General features: G+C 46.5%; 1 protein-coding gene and 2 non-coding genes across 4 annotated transcripts; 1 reads left to right on the top strand and 2 right to left on the bottom strand.

Annotated features, from left to right (window-relative positions):
• The first annotated feature begins 3,623 nt into the window (after positions 1–3,623).
• On the top strand, positions 3,624–3,706 carry trnal-uaa (transfer RNA leucine (anticodon UAA)). Its single transcript has one exon. It is a non-coding gene; the product is annotated as a tRNA-Leu (tRNA).
• A 1,315-nt stretch (positions 3,707–5,021) lies between these two features.
• On the bottom strand, positions 5,022–16,356 carry LOC137313789 (zinc finger protein 84-like). 2 transcript variants are annotated; one of them, XR_010961057.1, is made up of 3 exons: positions 16,147–16,356; positions 8,196–11,585; positions 5,022–5,690 (listed from the first exon to the last, which is right to left on the bottom strand). XR_010961057.1 is itself a non-coding variant. In XM_067979583.1 (2 exons), exon 2 carries the CDS (start codon positions 11,231–11,233, stop codon positions 9,848–9,850), a length of 1,386 nt encoding a protein of 461 aa, XP_067835684.1. In that variant the 5' UTR covers positions 11,234–11,585; positions 16,147–16,356; the 3' UTR covers positions 5,022–9,847. The 2 variants fall into 2 exon arrangements, 1 of the variants encoding a protein (XP_067835684.1); XM_067979583.1 differs by having other exon boundaries at positions 5,022–11,585.
• On the bottom strand, positions 6,663–6,737 carry trnap-agg (transfer RNA proline (anticodon AGG)). Its single transcript has one exon. It is a non-coding gene; the product is annotated as a tRNA-Pro (tRNA).
• Positions 16,357–19,576: the final 3,220 nt, after the last annotated feature.

The following is a 19,576-nucleotide window of genomic DNA, read 5'->3' on the forward strand; positions in this document are numbered from 1 at the left end:
AATTTTGGATCATCCAGAGACACATGAGAGTGCTCGGATGTGAAAGAGTAAGCGGGCTTTCACCATCCACAAAACATCTTTCTTTCATGTGGTAAATATTGATTTCTTGCAGCGTTCTATTAGCCTGTGTCGCGGAGAGTAAACCAAGCGGTACCGTGACCCGGATTTTATGGGTGAAACTAGAACTAGGGGGCATAATCTTAGAATAAGGGGCTGCTCTTTCAAAACTGAGATGAGGAGAAACTTCTTCACTCAGAGGGTGGTAGGTCTGTGGAATTTGCTGCCCCAGGAAGCTGTGGAAGCCACATCATTAGATAAATTTAAAACAGAAATAGACAGTTTCCTAGAAGTAAAGGGAATTAGGGGTTATGGGGAGCGGGCAGGAAATTGGACATGAAGCTGAGTTCGGATCGGTCAATGCCCTGTGGGTGGCGGAGAGGGCCCAGGGGCTATGTGGCCGGGTCCTGCTCCGACTTCTTGTGTTCTTTAGATTTGTGGTTGGGATCAGATCAGCCATGATCTTATTGAATGGCGGAGCAGGCTCGAGGGGCCGATTGGCCTACTCCTGCTCCAATTTCTTATGTTCTTATGTTCTTATGCACCGTGGTTGTGGCGCCAACAATGCAGATAACTGACCTCATATAACCTGCCCCGTCCTCATCAATACCGCGAACGGCACTGATTGAGATTCACGGGGAGTGATCTTGTCGATTATTTTTTGTTGGCCCCCAATTACTAACAGATCTCACACTGTAATAGGATGAATTTTAAAGATGTGAGTATCTGCGCCCTTCCAAACCTCCACTCTCATTCAGTCTGTACTTCCTTTCACTGCTCTCCTCCCGTTTACATTGCTGTATTTTGAACTGTATCTCCCGTCCAGCAGCCTATCTGCCCGTTCCGTTTCATCTCACCATTTCAACACCTAACACAAAAAGGTTAAAGTGCACATGGGTGCGTCATTCGAATATGAGGATTGAGATCACATGCGCAACGACGGTGTCTATTACTGATCTTTATTGATTATCTCTGGATCGGTCCTTTCCTTTAATCCTGTGCAGTAGCAGTGATAAAAATTTGTGGATTTGAGGGTTGAGCCAAACCCAAGTCAGTTCCCCAGTCCCCAGGAGAAATTCTATAATTCCTGGACAATTTGTATTAAGCAGAATTTAGCAGCAAAAGGTATTATTAATGGGAGTAGCGGGAATGAGATTCATCAACAGCGGAGTGCAGATGAGGATTAAATTAAATCCTAATTCACTGAATCTAAACAAGGTTTAAAGAAGTGAATCTGTCAGGAGTGGGATTCCTGATCCTGTGTGTGAGCTGTACCTGGGGAATTCTACCAGCGAAACAGGAACGTCCGCACGGTAGCGGCTGCATGTGTCCACTTGGAAACCTGTCGGAAAGAACATAAAGTCTCACAAATCTCCTCTGAATACCCTGCGCATTCTGATTTACAGCCGTGCATTAGAGGCGCTCGCAGCTGCCGTGTCCGAGTGGTTCAGGCGTGAGATATAAAACCCAACGGGGTGTTCCGGTGAAAGTTCACGGCGCTATTGTTTAAAGTTTTGTTCAATGCTCAAATAAATATGAACTGGAGATAACGGGCCGCCTTTCCTTCCCTCAGAGAGATTCTCCACCGCGGCAGAGCCTTTTAATTGGGAGCCCAATGGTCTCTTGCAAAATTTCAAGATGCGTGACGGAAACGTCACAATATTCCACAATTTGGGTACGGAGAGACTGGAGAAGCTGGGGTTGTTCTCCTTACAGCAGAGAAGGTTGAGTGGAGATTTGATAGAAGTTTTCAAAATCATGACATGTTTAGATAAAGTAAATAAAGAGAAACTGTTCCGATTGGCGGAAGAGTCGAGAATCAGAGGACACAGATTTACGGTGGTTGACAAAAGAACCAAAGGCGATATGAGGAAAACGATTGTTACTTAGCGAGTAGTTATAATCTGGAATGCGCTTCCAGAAAGGGGGATGGAAGCAGATTCCATCGTGGCTTTCAAAAATATTTGAAGGGAAAATACTTGCGGGTCTACGGGGAAAGAACGGGGGAATGGGACTAACTGGATTGTCCTTACAAAGAGATGGCACAGGCTCGATGGGCCAAATGGCCTCCTTCTGTGCTAAAACGATTCTATGATTTTATCTCTCCCAAGCTCCATCATAAATTCTGCTCACTTGATATTTAGGTTATTTTTTCTATACTTTTATCTCTATGTCTCTGTCTCTCTCTGTGTTTTCCCCTGATGGACTCCTCCGGCTTCCTTGAACGGCTCAGGCTGATCGAACCAGCGACAGGAGCAGAGAAGGGTAAAGATAGAAAGACTGAGACGGTAGGAAAAGTAAAGGACCAATCCAGAAGATGAATTCGTAACTAATGTCTACACATTCATGACTCTTCGTCCTCACAGTGAAAACATCAGTAATTTTATCCCAGTATAAGAAGAAAGTCTTGAATTTATAAAGCGCTTTTCACGACCACAAGACGTCTGAAGTGTAGTCACTGTGATACTTGTGGTAGAGCGGATAATCTGCGGATGACGAGACAGACAACAATGTAGCTTTAGAGCAATTAATTCTGCAAAGTCTCACTTGATAATACAAGTCGCACGTAAATAAACGAATGTGGTAAAGAGAAGCTAATATTGTTGATATGAAATATTTAGAATAGAACTGGACATTCCTCTACATCGGAATAGAAAACGTGATTGGATGGACAGAATGATGGCCGATCGGCTGTGGGTGGCACCCCTTTATTATTAGTGGCTTGTTGATCTTGGGGTATGATTCTCGACTTGGGTATTTGCTGATTGACATGTGAGAGAACGCGAACGAGCCCTGCGGTGTTACCATTTTTAGTGTAAAATCACTAATTGGCTTCTCACGTCTTGTCAGCGGTGTAGTCGGCAGGATTGACTTAATTTCAGTGTATGGAGGACAGAATGCAGAGGTTCTGACCACAACACACACGGAGAAAGGAAAATGTCTCACGATGGTGTTCAGATTGAAGCTGAATGTAAATGTATCCCAATTCACGTGACCTCATGAATGGAGAATGAAAATGCTGCTCCATTGGGCGGTAAAGGAACGCGAACATCCTGCTTGGCAGGCGAGAATTTTACCCCAGAAACAGCAATGCCCGCACAGGTGTTGGCTGCATGAGTCCAGCTGGAAACCCGTCTGCAAGAACATACAGTCTCACAGATCTCCTGTGATAACCTTCCGCATTCTGATTTATCGTTTGCAGCTGCGATGACCCAATGATTAAGGCGTTGGACTCGCAAAGTGATTTTCCGACCCAGCCTCGACGCAACACATGTGGAGAAAGGAAAATATTTCAGAACGGTGAGCAGATTGAAGCTGAGTGCAAATAGATCCCAATTCACGCGATCTTATGAATGGAGAATGATAATAATCCTGAATTGAGCGGGAATCGAAGCCCGACCTCACCACGTTGCAGACGAGGATTCACTCACTGAAACAGCAATGCCCGCACGTTATCAAGCTCCAAGTGTCGAGTTGGAAACCTGTCGGAGAGAACATTGTATCACAGATCGCTTGTGATAAACCTACGCATTCTGATTTACAGCCGTGCAACATAAATAACTGTGGCTGCGATGGCCGAGTGGTGAAGGCGTTGGACTTAAAATTCGAATGGGATTTTCCTGCATAGGTTCGAATCCTGCTTACAGCACTATTGCTAAAAGTTATGTTTACTGCTCAAATAAATGTGAACTGGAGTTGACGAACCGCATTCCCTCTCTCAGAGAGACTCTCCAGCGCGGCTTATGCTTTTAATTCGGAGCCCAATGGTCTCTTGCAAAATTGCAAGACACGTGAAGGAATCTCTCCCAAGCTCCATCTTAAATTCTGCCCGTTCGCAGAACTTGACATTGATCCTATTTCTTCCTATACTTTGATCCCACCTTGTCTCTGTCTCTGTCTCTCTGTGTTTTTCCCTCATGGACTTCTCAGGCTTCGTTGAACGGCCACGGATGATCGAACCTGGAACACCGGCAGTGAAGGGTAAAGATGGAAAGACTGAGACGGGGGGAGAAGCAAAGGTGCAACCCAGCTGATGAATTCGTAACTAATGTCCACACATTTATGTCTCTTCACCCTCACAGTGAAACATCAGCAATTTGAGTCCAGTCCACTTATGGTAGAGTGGATAATATGCAGATGTTGAGACAGACACCAATCGAACCGTTGCCGTGGTGATGAAAGCTCCGAATCCTAAACACTGGACCACAAGGTAACGCTGAAAATTCTTTGCTGTGAACAAGCAGACCAACGCGGCCTTTCCCACTCGCCCCTTTGTAATTCAGGTCATTTTCGTGTCAGACAAGCTGCTCGCACAAAATGGCATTTTCTGTTCGAACTACTATCGGGACAGAAGGTGATGTTCAGGCAATGACAGCACCAAGTGCAAGTCGGCATGGACATGGAATGGAAAGTGAGGGAAAATACTCCCACAAGCTGCTGATGGACATGTTTCCATTTCCAAAATTCACGCATCGAATCAATGCAGCTGCTGGGAAAACTGCAAGGCAACACAGGTCTATTGGGCATCGTTTGAAGCAACTGGCAGTTTAAAGTGTCATCTCCTGCTGCTCCTGTGGGGAGTGAGGGAGCGACACTGTCGGTATCTGCCTACAGTTTGATTTTGTACAAAACTGTACAGAGAAAGAGCAAATATAGCGGGGCTGTGAGATATTCTATATTATTCATATTTGACCAGAGGAATATCCGCAGTCAGAAGCTGAAAAGAAGGGAGAGATAAGAGGCCTGAGAATAAACACAGAGCTGAATGAATCACGGAAGAGTGAAAGAAAAATAAATGTTATCAGTTCCACTTTATCTCGTGCTCAATCCTGGGAGCTCCCCGATGGACTGGTGGTTAAAATTCAGTGCTCCCATCACCGCGTGGTTCCATTCCCAGTCAGAGAATTAACTTTAACAAGAGTTATGAACTTAATAAATAATTACATGAAGCTAATTAAACCCTGTTCGTAGTTGAATGACTGTTTTAATCACCATTAATCAACCAATAACGTTCTGTTTCAGACTGAAGGAGATGCCGACATGGTTACCGAGAGACAGACAGACAAAACTTTAATAAGATTTTTGTGCTTTGCATGTGATGAAATTTCATCATTTTACAGACTGGATCTTAAGAGTGCGATTAAAAGCTCAGTGCAGCCGTTGTTAAATTTAACATTAACAGGCAATTGTCGCCGTTTATCACAGGAACGCCCGAACCGGTTCTCCGATGAAGATGAAAGTAACGCAACGGGGAACATCTGATCCAACACGAAAGGCATCGGGCTATGACAAAAATCCCCACCGTTTTGCTTTTCCAAAATAAAGGGTGTGACATTTATTCTCTGAAAATAGAAACAGTCTGGTCTCACTCACTACAGTAATCTCTCTGTCACAGTGAACCAGCTCTCCTACTGCGAGTGTGACCTCCCTTCGGGCCTTTTGGGGGCTTGTCTCAAGATGAATTGTGATTTCCGTGAAGCCAATGTTCCATTCCTTTATATGATTCATGTGCCTGATTTCCGACCGCAGGGTAAATGGTGGAATATCAGCCCTGCTCAGCCGGCAATGATCACGGTACATTTTCTTGCAGACAAAACACACATTGAAACCCTGGAATTTTGATACGATGAATCCTGAGGAAAAATAAAATAAGGACTCGAATCATCAAACTTTTGCGCCAACCGATTGCGCCACCGAGTCAGGTGGAAAAATCATCCGCTAAATCAGTAATTCACTGAGCTAAACCTTGAGGCTGCAGTGACCAATATAACAGCTGTCTACTGTCAGTTTACTTTTACAAAATCAAGAGTTGGAGCTTGCAGGAGTGAAAATCCAACAAGCCGGTCTTCACTCTTAAAGCAGCAACTGTGAAGTTAAGAGAAACGTGCCGGAGAAATACTCGATTTCAGCGCGGTGACACTGGGCCAGAGTAAAGCTCAGTTAATATGATCGCCGAGTGGCCAGAGGGTGGATTTGGAATTCCTGAACGACCGCACTGTGAATTTTCCAGATCTGCTTGGAGCACCAATCCCTTCAATTCATCACTTACAGGGACAATTCGATTCTCGGTTTCTTTTCCCTGAGCTTGGCGAGATCTTAAAAATTGAAAGCGACCAATATCAGAGCTAACCTCGTCACCGACATGCTCACAGATACAGAGCGGCCACACTCTGCTTCAGTGAGATGAAAGCCCAGAGCGGTTTCAAGGTCGAATGCAATGAAAGTGCAGGTCATTGAGGTGCCTTTAAATTCCTGATTCTTTGAACTGAACTTCTTCCGAAAGTGCTTGCGATTCAGGTGGAGTGATTTGGGGATTTATTTTTCCTCTTTGCAAAGTTTGAACCGCACGTCAAGATCAAAAGTCTAGGGTTAAATTAGGGATTCTCCAGGGTATGAACCTCGAATCGAGAATTATACCCCGAACTCAACGAGCCCAGAAACAAGAACGTGTTACGGACACATTCTATGAGAGGGCTGTCTGTATAATGAAAAGGCATTTTTGAAGAGACTTCCTGATCAGTTCCGTGTTGGCTCCTGAACAAAACACAAACACCATACTGTGCGTTTTTCCTTCCAAAATTCACTGAACACCATGAATTAAACAAAGGCACCGCTGGGAGTTTGAACCCAGGACCTCTTGTTTCCTGGACAAGTGCTTTAACCAACTGAGCCACAGAGCCAAGTCATGGGATCATTTCCCACCTCCTCTCATGAATATCTATCAGCTACACGTCACATTCTGTTGTGGGTTCAGACTGTTTGATCTTTGTCTATTTCACTTGCCAGTTTCCCTGTGAATCCCGATACTGACTGCGTTTCAGGCTGTGTTTATCTTTCTGTGTCCATCAGTGCTTTGATACACGAATGAATATTTGTGCTTGTGTTTGTTACTTTAAATAAATTAGGGATGGACAATTCTCGCTCTGACACTGAAGAACTAATTGAGCAAATTTCACAGTGAAGAGTTGTTTATTGTGGTGCTGAAACGAAAAAAAAATTGTAAAAGGTGCAAAGAGGGAAAACGAGAAAAACTTGTGAGTGAAATTAAGGACAACTTTCAAGGTTTTTACACGTATATTAAGAGAAAGAAGGGTGACGAAGAGTAATGTGGGCCCTTAAAGATGGATAGGGGTGATATTGTAATTGAAATTCAAGAAATGGCAGACTTGCTAAATACTCACAGAAAATCATGAGGATAATGTACCAGAGGCACGAGGAAAACTGAAAATAAATCAAGGGGATTCAGTGTAAGTAAAATAATGGTATTGGAGAAAATAATTAGATTAAGATAGACAAATCTCCAGGGCCTGATGTTTACCATCCCAGGGGACGAAGGGGAATAGATGAGGAAATTGTACATGCTTTAGTCATGATCGTTCAAAACTCTCTTGATTCAGGAATTGTTCCATGGATTGAAAAAATTGCCAATGTCATTCCGTTTTATACGAAGGGTAGGAGAGATAAAGCAGGAAATTATAGACCTATTAGTCTGACGTCTGTTGTGGGGAAGTTACCAGTATCTGTTATTAGGGAAAGAATGACTGAGCACTTGGATAAACCTGAATTGATCAGAGAGAGCCAGCATGGATTTGTAAAGTGTAAGTCAAGTCTAACAAAACTAGTTGACCTTTTTGAAGATGTAACTAATGTGGTAAATAATGGAGTGTCTGTGGGGGTTATGTGTATATTGACTTCCAGAGGCATTCGATAAGGTTTAACATCAGAGACTGTTAACAGAAATGAGAACATGTGGAATTCAAAGCAACCCATTGACATGGGGAGGGAGTTGATTTGGAGTTGGGGACAGAGAGGATGGTTAATAGGTATGTACTCAAATTGACAGGATTTGATTAGTGGTGTCCCCCAGGGATCTGCATAAATGAGGCAGATAAAGGAACAGAGAGCGGTATATCCAGGTTTGTCGACGACACCAAGTTTGGCGCAGTGAGTAGTGTGGATGGGAGCATAAAGTTATAAAAGGAAATTGATAGATTCAGTGAGTTGGTAAAACTGTGTCAGATGGAGCTTACATAGAATTACATCGAATGTACATCACAGAAACAGGCAATTCGGCCCAACTAGACTATACTGCAGACGAGCCTCCTCCAACCCCTCTTCATCTAACCCGATGAGCAAACCTGAATATTCCTTTCTCCTCCATGTGTTTATCCAGCTTCACCGTAAATGCATCCATGCGATTCGCCTTAACTACTCCTTGTGGGAGTGAGCTGCACATTCTAACGACTCTCTGGATAAATATGTTTCTCTTGAATGCCAGATTGGATTTATTGATGACTATTATATTCATGGCCCTACGTTTTGACGTCCCCACTCCCAAAAGTACAAACACCTTATCGACATCTGACCGATCAAACCCTTGCATAATCTTAAAGTCCTGTATCAGGTCACCCTCAGCCTTCTCTTTTCTATACAAAAGAGCCCCAGAGTGTTCAAAGTTTCAATCTGGGGAAGTGTGAGGCCATCCACTTTGGCCCGAAGCAAGATAAATCAGAGTATTTTCAAAATGGTGAGAAGCCAGGAACTGTGGGTGAGCAGAGATACTTCGGGACATCACGAAGAGTTGGCAGACAGGTGCAAAAAATAATTAAAATGGCTAATGGAATGTCGGCCTTTATCTCAAGGGAGCTGGAATTCAAAAGGGTGGAATTTATGTTACAATTCTATAAACTCTGTTGAGGCCACATTTAGAGCACGGCATTCAGTCCTGGGCACCAGACCTCAGGAAGGATATATTGGCCTTGCAGGAGGTGCAGCGCAGAAAGACCAGAATGATACCGGGGCTAAAATGGTTACATTATGAGGACAGGTTGCGTGGACAAGGTTTGTATTTCCTCGTGTACAGAGGATTAAGTGGTGATGTAATTCAGGTGTTGAAGGTGATTCAATGATCCAATGGTGGGTGTGTGAGTTGGTGCTGAATCGGTCCCCTTCAGTGAAGAGAGGGTCAGCGGGCGCCTGACAGACACGGCTCGGAACGGGACTCGCTTCTCTCCGGCGGCAGCGGCTGGTTTAGAGAGATCTCTCTGTCTGCTGCTGTTACTCCGCCTCCCGCACTCTGGGAGAACCGCGGAGGTCGGTCCTCATTTTTCTCTTGTGGATCCGGCTCCATCCGTTTACTGTTGACGGGAGTGCGTCTGATACCAAGTCAGTCAGAAGCGGGTGCAAATCACAACATAGGCACAGGCCCAAGGACTGGGGACTGGTTTGATATTGGGTCCTTTTTAAGGGACCGGCTGTAGAATGTTTGTATAATAATAATGATCAGAATTAACTTTGATACAATGAAGTTTTTTGCAGTTATTTCCCATTTCCACCCTCACCAGTTTTATACAGTAACAGGTAACAACGTTTGAGGGATGTGATGTCCAGTGTTGGTGGAATCAGTGTAATTTAACTTGATACATTGAAGAATCTCTTGTCTATCCCAGGCTCTTACCTTAGGTTTAGACCCTCACCTAGTTTAAAATTGGTCACTCACTGATATAAATAAACCAGTAACAACCCCGAAACCTCAGCGGGGACATTTGTTCCGATACTTCGTGACGGTCCCAATTTCCACGGAAATTCTCAATCAGCAAATCCCAGAGGCTGTTTCGGGTTTGACAAACTGTGAGATTGTTTTAAAAGCCGGAAAGAGGGAAAAACTGGTGGTTGATATGAAGTGTTATACATTATCTCTTTCTGTTTCAGATTTACAATTTCTCTTTGTGTGTTACTGACAGGAGAGGCTATAACGGAGCCCAGTGACTGGGTAACGAGCTGCACTGAGTCATTGGCCTGTGTTACAGACCGGCTCGTTGGACCTGCTCATTTCGTGAACTCGCTGGTGTCTCAGCACGTGTGATGACTGAGTGAATCTCTTCCCACACACAGAGCAGGTGAACGGCCTCTCCCCAGTGTGAACTCGCTGGTGTGTCAGCAGGTTGGATGACTGAGTGAATCTCTTCCTACACACGGTGCAGATGAACGGCCTCTCCCCAGTGTGAACTCGCTGGTGTGTCAGAAGCTCAGATGACCGAGTGAATCCCTTCCCACACACAGAGCAGATGAACGGCCTCTCCCCAGTGTGGGTGCGTTGGTGTTTCAGCAGTTCAATTTTGCTTTTAAACCTCTTCTCACAGTCAGAACATTTAAAAGGTCTCTCATTAGTGTGAACTGGCTGGTGTGTCAGGAGGTGAGATGACCGAGTGAATCCCTTCCCACACACAGAGCAGATGAACGGTCTCTCCCCAGTGTGAGTGCGTTGGTGCATCAGCAGATTACTTTTGCTTTTAAACCTCTTCTCACAGTCAGAACATTTAAAAGGCCTCTCCCCAGTGTGAACTCGCTGGTGTGTCAGAAGCTCAGATGACTGAGTGAATCCCTTCCCACACACAGAGCAGATGAACGGTCTCTCCCCAGTGTGAGTGCGTTGGTGTGTCAGCAGATTACTTTTGCTTTTAAACCTCTTCTCACAGTCAGAACATTTAAAAGATCTCTCATCAGAGTGAACTCGCTGGTGTGTCTGGAGGCTGGATGACCGAGTGTATCCGTTCCCACACGTGGAGCAGGTGAACGGCCTCTCCCCTGTGTGAACTCGCTGGTGTGTCAGGAGGACGGATGACTGAGTGAATCCCTTCCCACACACGGAGCAGGTGAACGGGCTCTCCCCAGTGTGAACTCGCTGGTGTGTCAGCAGGGTGGATGACTGAGTGAATCCCTTCCCACACACGGAGCAGGAGAACGGCCTCTCCCCAGTGTGGGTACATTGGTGTGTCAGCAGATTCCTTTTGCATTTAAACCTTTTCTCACAGTCAGAACATTTAAAAGGCCTCTCCCCAGTGTGAACTCGCTGGTGTGTCTGGAGGCTGGATGAAATAGTGAATCCCTTCCCACACACGGAGCAGGTGAATGGCCTCTCCCCAGTGTGAGTGCGTTGGTGTATCAGCAGATTAATTTTGCTTTTAAACCTCATCTCACAGTCAGAACATTTAAAAGGTCTCTCATCAGAGTGAACTCGCTGGTGTGTCAGCAGGGTGGATGACTGAGCGAATCCCTTCCCACACACGGAGCAGGTGAACGGCCTCTCCCCGGTGTGACTGTGTCGATGAGTTTCCAGCTCTGAAGGGTAATTGAATCCCTTCCCACAGTCCCCACATTTCCACGGTTTCTCCATGGTCCGGGTGTCCTTGTGTCTCTCCAGGTTGGACGATCAGTTGAAACCTCGTCCACACACAGAACACGTGTACGGTTTCTCCCCGCTGTGAACGGTGCGATGTTTTTTCAGGCTGTGTAACTGGTTAAAGCTCTTTCCACAGTCAGTGCACTGGAACACTCTCACTCGGGTGTGTGTGTCTCGGTGCTTTTCCACTCACACTGATGTTTGAAATCTTCTCCCACGGATAGAACAGACAAACATTTCTCCTTCAACATTCAAAGGCCGATGATATTCAGGTCCTGATGAATCGAGTGACTCTGTCAGATCTTGACGTGATCTTTGGTTTGAGTTTCCCTCTGCAAATCCTCCCCTGTAAAAGGAGTTTATAAAAGTTATCACTGTAATTACAGGATAGAAATTCAGATCAGATAGCTCTACTTTCTATGGAACATTATTTCCTCTCTCATTCCTCAAAGCTGTAAATCCCCGTCCCACACACTCTCCCTCCTCCCTGTGCTGAAATCCAAACCCATCGCATCATCTTTCAGTGGCCCGAAACCATGAGTGAAAGGGTGAGAGAGTGAGTGAGTGTGAGAGAGTGAGTGAGTGTGAGAGAGTGAGTGAGTGTGAGAGAGTGAGTGAGTGTGAGAGAGTGAGTGAGTGTGAGAGAGTGAGTGAGTGTGAGAGAGTGAGTGAGTGTGAGAGAGTGAGTGAGTGTGAGAGCAGCAGTGGGCTCGGTGTGGAGAATGAAGTGGGGCAGGTGGAGCATGTTTCAGTGGGGCAGCAATGATCATAATCTCATTAGGTTTAGAACAGTTATGGAAAAGGACAGGGGACAGTCAAATGTGAAAATTCTTAACTGGAGGAGGGCTAATTCCAGTGAGTTAAAAAGGGATCTTGTCCAGGTGGATTGGAATCAAAAATTGTCAGGCAGAACAGTAATTGAACAGTGGGAGGCCTTCAAGGAGGAGTGGGTTTGGGTACAGAGTGGACAGATTCCCACGAGGAGGAAAGGAACAGCATCCAAAGCTGGAGCTCCCTGGATGACTGAAGATATCGAGATCACCATTTCTCCTTCATTGACAGACGCTCCCTGACCGATCCCCATTTCTCCTTCATTGACAGACGCTCCCTGACCGATCAACATTTCTCCTTCATTTACAGACGCTCCCCGACCGATTACAATTTCTCCTTCATTTACAGACGCTCCCTGACCAATCACAATTTCTCCTTCATTTACAGACGCTCCCTGACCGATCCCCATTTCTCCTTCATTTACAGACCCTCCCTGACCGATCACCATTTCTCCATCATTTACAGACGCTCCCTGACCGATCCCCATTTCTCCTTCATTTACAGACGCTCCCTGACCGATCCCCATTTCTCCTTCATTTACAGACGCTCCCTGACCGATCACCATTTCTCCTTCATTTACAGACGCTCCCTGACCGATCCCCATTTCTCCTTCATTTACAGACGCTCCCTGACCGATCCCCATTTCTCCTTCATTTACAGACGCTCCCTGACCGATCCCCATTTCTCCTTCATTTACAGACGCTCCCTGACCGATCACCATTTCCCCTTCATTTACAGACGCTCCCTGACCGATCCCCATTTCCCCTTCATTTCCCGGCGGGTAGTGAGGGGGGGATAATGTTCACTGTTTTATATTCGGGTCTGGGGCCGCACTCGGGGTTTGTGAAGCCTGAGCCTGGGCCTGAGCCCGGACCCGGGCCCCGGGGTTTATTGAGCCTCTTGCTCCGATCCTCTGACCTGCACCGAACGCGCTCCTCCCGCAGCCTCGACTGGCCGCGCATGCTCAGGACACACTGACCGGAATTGAGTCACTACTGCGCCTGCGTGCTGGGCTCCATTGATTCAGATAGGGCACAATCTGAACCGCGCTGCATGCTGGGTGATGCAGCCGCCATTGATGCTCCTTAATATCAGGCCGAAAAACAAAAACATTGGAAGCAGATAATTCAAGTGTTTAATTTATTTTCTAAATAATTCAATCGTTCAATTCATTTCATAAATAATTGAATAGTTCAATTCATTAAATAATCAATTGTTTAATTTATTACATAAACAATTAGTGTTTCATTTATCATAGAAATAATTCAATGAATTATTTATAATAAATGAAACACTTGATTATTTATAATAAATGAAACACTTGATTATTTATATAAATGAAACACTTGATTATTTATATAAATGAAACACTTGATTATTTATATAATAAATGAAACACTTGATTATTTATATAATAAATGAAACACTTGATTATTTATATAATAAATGAAACACTTGATTATTTATATAATAAATAACACGATTATTTATATAAATGAAACACTTGATTATTTATATAAATGAAACACTTGATTATTTATATAATAAATGAAACACTTGATTATTTATATAATAAATGAAACACTTGATTATTTATATAATAAATGAAACACTTGATTATTTATATAATAAATAACGTTTTGAAATTCTTCATTCAATAAATTAAATAATGGAATATTAATATGATTAAATAAACACTTGAATCTTTGTATGATAAGTTAAACCTGTGAATTAATTATATAATTTAAACACGACCTCTTTATATAATAATTTTAACACTTGGATTATTTATATAATAAATTAAACAATTGATTTTTTATATAATAAATTAGACATGCATTATTATATAATAAATTAAACTATTGAATTATTTGGATACTTAATTTATTATGAAAATAATTCAATAGTTTAATTTAACAACTGACGTAGTTATGTAAGAAATTAAACAATTGATTATTTATATAATGAATTAAACTATTGAATTATTTATATAATAAATGAAACAGTTGAATTATTTAGATAATAAATGAAACAGTTGAATTATTTAAATAGTAAATTAAACAAATGAAGTATTTACGTAATAAATTATACACTTGAATGCTTCATATAATAAATTAAACACTTGTTTATTTGTATAATAAATTCACAAATTGAATTATTTATACAATAAATTAAACAACGGAGCTATTTATTTCGTAAATTATACACTTCAATTATTATATAATTAAACTACTGAATTATTTATCAAATATATCAATTTAATTATTCATATAATAAATTAAACAATTCAATAATTTACATAAAAATTAAACACTTGAATTATTTATAAAATATTAAACAATTGAACTATTTACATAATAAATTTAGCTATTGAATTTTTTATACAATAAATTAAACTCTTGGTTATTTACAGAATAAATTAATCAATCAAATAATTTAAACTATTGAATTCTCTTTATAATAAATGAAACATTTGAAGTATTCATATAATAAATTAAACACTTGAAAACAATTTAATTATTGATATAATAAAATAAGCAATTCATTATTTATTTAATGAATTAAACTATTGAGTTATTTATATTACATTTTAAACTTTTCAATTATTTATATAATAAATGAAGCCAGCTTGGACAAAATGGAGGCAAGCGCAGAGTCCGTCTTGGACAAAATGGTGGCAGGCGCGGCCACCATCTTGGAAAAAATGGCAGCAAGCACGGCCGCCATCTTGGGCAAAATGGCGGCAAGCGCGGCCACAATCTTGGAAAAAATGGCCGCCGCCGCCATCTTGTCACATGGCGGCAAGAGGCCGACAGAGTGTCGCCAGTGATCCCGCAGTGACCCCAGAATGTCCCAGTGACCCCAGAGTGATGCCGGGGTCCCAGAGTGCACCCAGTCAGCCCAGAGTGAGGCCAGGGTGCAGCCGGGGATCCCAGAGCGATGCCAGAGCGGCGGCCTTTGCGTTTGGGCCACCACAACAACCACCACCACAACTGTACTGTACGTGTACAGCACACAGTGGGTAAAAGGGAACGATTCACTCCTGTCTGGTAATCCGTGTCTGGGACTCACTGGCCCTGTGAAATGTTGAATTTTGCTCACAATATGGTGTGTTTGGATTAATGGGGGACTAGGTTTAACTCCACTGGGCTGGATTGTTTTATAAATCTCTCATTGACTGGGTCTTTCAGACCAGGATGGGAGCTGCTTCTCTCTCTCTGTAAACACCCTGAGGCAGTGAAACACTCTCTGACAAACTGTTCACAGGAACCAACCCATCAGACATGGGGAATAGACAAATACCTGGGACTGGAAATGAGCCTCCCACCAACAGAGCAGAGAGAAGGAGGAAATCATCACACCTTCAAGATCTGGATCTGTTTTGTCTTTGGAGCAGGTTCTGGTTAATTTTACTGCTTTAAAGTGATGTTATGGGACCAGTGAGACTGAGACACACACACACACACACACACACACAGACTGTACAGTCAGGAGACACGTGTCCCTTGTCCAGACATTGGGTTTGAATTGAGCTGAGCTGAGCCACAAATGAATATGGGATTAAAATCTCAAATTCCAATCAGTTTGCTCCCGAGCTTCCCCATGTGTCTGTGTGGTTCCATTACAATACAATTTCACATGGGGGCCCAAAATGGCTTCGGAATTAACACTATTTCTTTCTGAGTTGTCAGTGACCTTTTCAAAAATTAAACTTCAAACTCAGAAAACATTTGGAGGCTGTTTTCACATTTGGGCCCTCTGCGTGCTGCAGGACGCTCCCTGAAAGAGCTTTTAATTTCAATTAAGACCCGAGATATGTCACATTGTCAGCCTCTGAATAATAGTTTGATCCACTTTGTGTTATTTCTGAAAAGTTGCACTTGCAATGAACGAAGGGAGGAATTTGGGATCGAACAGATGGTGATATTCTGTCAGACACTCGGTACTGAGGGAGCGCTGCACTGTCAGACGGTCAGTGTGTGTCTCAGTATCAGCTCCTGTACAATGTCCCAGTGATCCTCCAGTGTCCCCAGAATGTCCCAGTGATCCCCCAGAGTAACCCAGACATTACTCACGTGGCCCCCATCGGGTCCAGGCTGCGGTGAAGGTCTCAGTCAGTCAGTCCCCAGCGGAGAGAACGATTCTTGGCCCAGGATTCCTCCTCCTCCTTCTCACAAAATGTCTCTTTCTGGATCATCTCCTTGCAGCATTTCATCGAAAAGTTTCCTGAGGAGAGAGAGAGAGGGAATTGATTAAAATACAAAAGCATGGGATTAAAAAGGCACAGCAAGAGCCCAGAGCTCCCTCCCTCCCACTCCCTCTCCCAGTTACACCGACAATCCCTCAGCACCAACACTGAGACACAAATCCCGGTTACAAACCAGAGAATCGAAAGAGGGAGAAAAGTTGGGAGAGAGACAGAGAGAGAAATACACTCAGGACAGGCTGGAGGACCCCGGCAGACTGAGAGATTGTCCCCGCCCCTGGGGAGGGTTTGGGACGAGACTCACGGCCATCCCCTCCCCCCGGCGAGCTCCCTGCTTCAGCCTTTGAGATATTAGACTGAATCTCAATGGGTCTCCCTCAGGGACCTGTCCGTTCTCATGTTAATCCAGGGACAGCCCAGGGCAGGACTGGTTTGACCAGGAGACCTGTCTGCTGGAATGAGCCACATTTCAAGGACCTATTTTACTGATTTGAAACCCTCACAGCCTGTCTCCCCCTCTTCCCTCACCCCAAACCGAGTCCCCCCCACCCTCAGCCTGTCTCCCCCTCTTCCCTCACCCCAAACCGAGTCCCCCCCACCCTCAGCCTGTCTCCCCCTCTTCCCTCACCCCAAACCGAGTCCCCCCCACCCTCAGCCTGTCTCCCCCTCTTCCCTCACCCCAAACCGAGTCCCCCCCCTCCACCCTCAGCCTGTCTCCCCCTCTTCCCTCACCCCAAACCGAGTCCCCCCACCCTCAGCCTGTCTCCCCCTCTTCCCTCACCCCAAACCGAGTCCCCCCCACCCTCAGCCTGTCTCCCCCTCTTCCCTCACCCCAAACCGAGTCCCCCCCACCCTCAGCCTGTCTCCCCCTCTTCCCTCACCCCAAACCGAGTCCCCCCCACCCTCAGCCTGTCTCCCCCTCTTCCCTCACCCCAAACCGAGTCCCCCCCCTCCACCCTCAGCCTGTCTCCCCCTCTTCCCTCACCCCAAACCGAGTCCCCCCACCCTCAGCCTGTCTCCCCCTCTTCCCTCACCCCAAACCGAGTCCCCCCCTCCACCCTCAGCCTGTCTCCCCTCTTCCCTCACCCCAAACCGAGTCCCCCCACCCTCAGCCTGTCTCCCCCTCTTCTCTCACCCCAAACCGAGTCCCCCCACCCTCAGCCTGTCTCCCCCTCTTCCCTCACCCCAAACCGAGTCCCCCCACCCTCAGCCTGTCTCCCCCTCTTCCCTCACCCCAAACCGAGTCCCCCCCACCCTCAGCCTGTCTCCCCCTCTTCCCTCACCCCAAACCGAGTCCCCCCCACCCTCAGCCTGTCTCCCCCTCTTCCCTCACCCCAAACCGAGTCCCCCCCACCCTCAGCCTGTCTCCCCCTCTTCCTCACCCCAAACCGAGTCCCCCCACCCTCAGCCTGTCTCCCCCTCTTCCCTCACCCCAAACCGAGTCCCCCCACCCTCAGCCTGTCTCCCCCTCTTCCCTCACCCCAAACCGAGTCCCCCCACCCTCAGCCTGTCTCCCCCTCTTCCCTCACCCCAAACCGAGTCCCCCCCACCCTCAGCCTGTCTCCCCCTCTTCCCTCACCCCAAACCGAGTCCCCCACCCTCAGCCTGTCTCCCCCTCTTCCCTCACCCCAAACCGAGTCCCCCCCACCCTCAGCCTGTCTCCCCCTCTTCCCTCACCCCAAACCGAGTCCCCCCACCCTCAGCCTGTCTCCCCCTCTTCCCTCACCCCAAACCGAGATCCCCCCCACCCTCAGCCTGTCTCCCCCCTCCCCTCGTGACCCAAACACCCCAGGGACCTCCGTCACATCCCACCCTGCCCGGCGTCCACATTTAAAGAACTAAAGTTGGGCGGAATCTGCTCCGAATACACAAGGCTGCAGAGCTGGAATGGCTGCTGTTTCTCAGACAGTGTTTGACCATTTCATTCTCTCTGTGTGTTTACTGTAAAGAGCTGTGGAGGGAGCAGGGACTCCATCTCATTCTCACCTCCCGGGTCTGGATGGCAAACAGGTTCCGAGCTCAGGGCACAGCACCATTTCAAACACTCAAATCATCCAAAGGTTGAGAAACGAGATTTAACTGACAGGTTTCCAGCCTCTAATTGAAGTTTTAATATAGAAATCATTTTAATAAATAAAAATGCTGCAGAAAGGTGAATAGAGTGAGGGACAGAGAGAGAGAGAGAAAATGATCGGTTTAAATGAGATAGAAAGACAGAGAGAGGGGGGGAGAGAGAGAGAGAGAGAGAGAGAGAAAGAGGGACAGAGAGAGAGAAAATGATCGGTTCGGTCAGACTCTCTCTGTTTAAATGAGATAGAAAAACAGAGAGAGGGGGACGGAGAGAGAGGGGGACGGAGAGAGAGGGGGACGGAGAGAGAGGGGGACGGAGAGAGAGGGGGACGGAGAGAGAGGGGGACGGAGAGAGAGGGGGACGGAGAGAGAGGGGGACGGAGAGAGAGGGGGACGGAGAGAGAGGGGGACGGAGAGAGAGGGGGACGGAGAGAGAGGGGACGGAGAGAGAGGGGGACGGAGAGAGAGGGGGACGGAGAGAGAGGGGGACGGAGAGAGAGGGGGACGGAGAGAGAGGGGGACGGAGAGAGAGGGGGACGGAAGAGAGAGGGGGACGGAGAGAGAGGGGGACGGAGAGAGAGGGGGACGGAGAGAGAGGGGGACGGAGAGAGAGGGGGACGGAGAGAGAGGGGGACGGAGAGAGAGGGGGACGAGAGAGAGGGGGACGGAGAGAGAGGGGGACGGAGAGAGAGGGGGACGGAGAGAGAGGGGGACGGAGAGAGAGGGGGACGGAGAGAGAGGGGGACGGAGAGAGAGGGGGACGGAGAGAGAGGGGGACGGAGAGAGAGGGGGACGGAGAGAGAGGGGGACGGAGAGAGAGGGGGACGGAGAGAGAGGGGGACGGAGAGAGAGGGGGACGGAGAGAGAGGGGGACGGAGAGAGAGGGGGACGGAGAGAGAGGGGGACGGAGAGAGAGGGGGACGGAGAGAGAGGGGGACGGAGAGAGAGGGGGACGGAGAGAGAGGGGGACGGAGAGAGAGGGGGACGGAGAGAGAGGGGGACGGAGAGAGAGGGGGACGGAGAGAGAGGGGGACGGAGAGAGAGGGGGACGGAGAGAGAGGGGGACGGAGAGAGAGGGGGACGGAGAGAGAGGGGGACGGAGAGAGAGGGGGACGGAGAGAGAGGGGGACGGAGAGAGAGGGGGACGGAGAGAGAGGGGGACGGAGAGAGAGGGGGACGGAGAGAGAGGGGGACGGAGAGAGAGGGGGACGGAGAGAGAGGGGGACGGA

The sequence above is a fragment of the Heptranchias perlo genome, unplaced genomic scaffold (assembly GCF_035084215.1).
Source record: "Heptranchias perlo isolate sHepPer1 unplaced genomic scaffold, sHepPer1.hap1 HAP1_SCAFFOLD_483, whole genome shotgun sequence".
NCBI classification, from domain to species: Eukaryota; Metazoa; Chordata; class Chondrichthyes; order Hexanchiformes; family Hexanchidae; genus Heptranchias; species Heptranchias perlo.

Coding starts and splice junctions, on each gene's coding strand:
- LOC137313789 (XM_067979583.1), bottom strand. CDS start 11,233: ATGGAGAAACCGTGGAAATGTGGGGACTGTGGGAAGGGATTCAATTAC.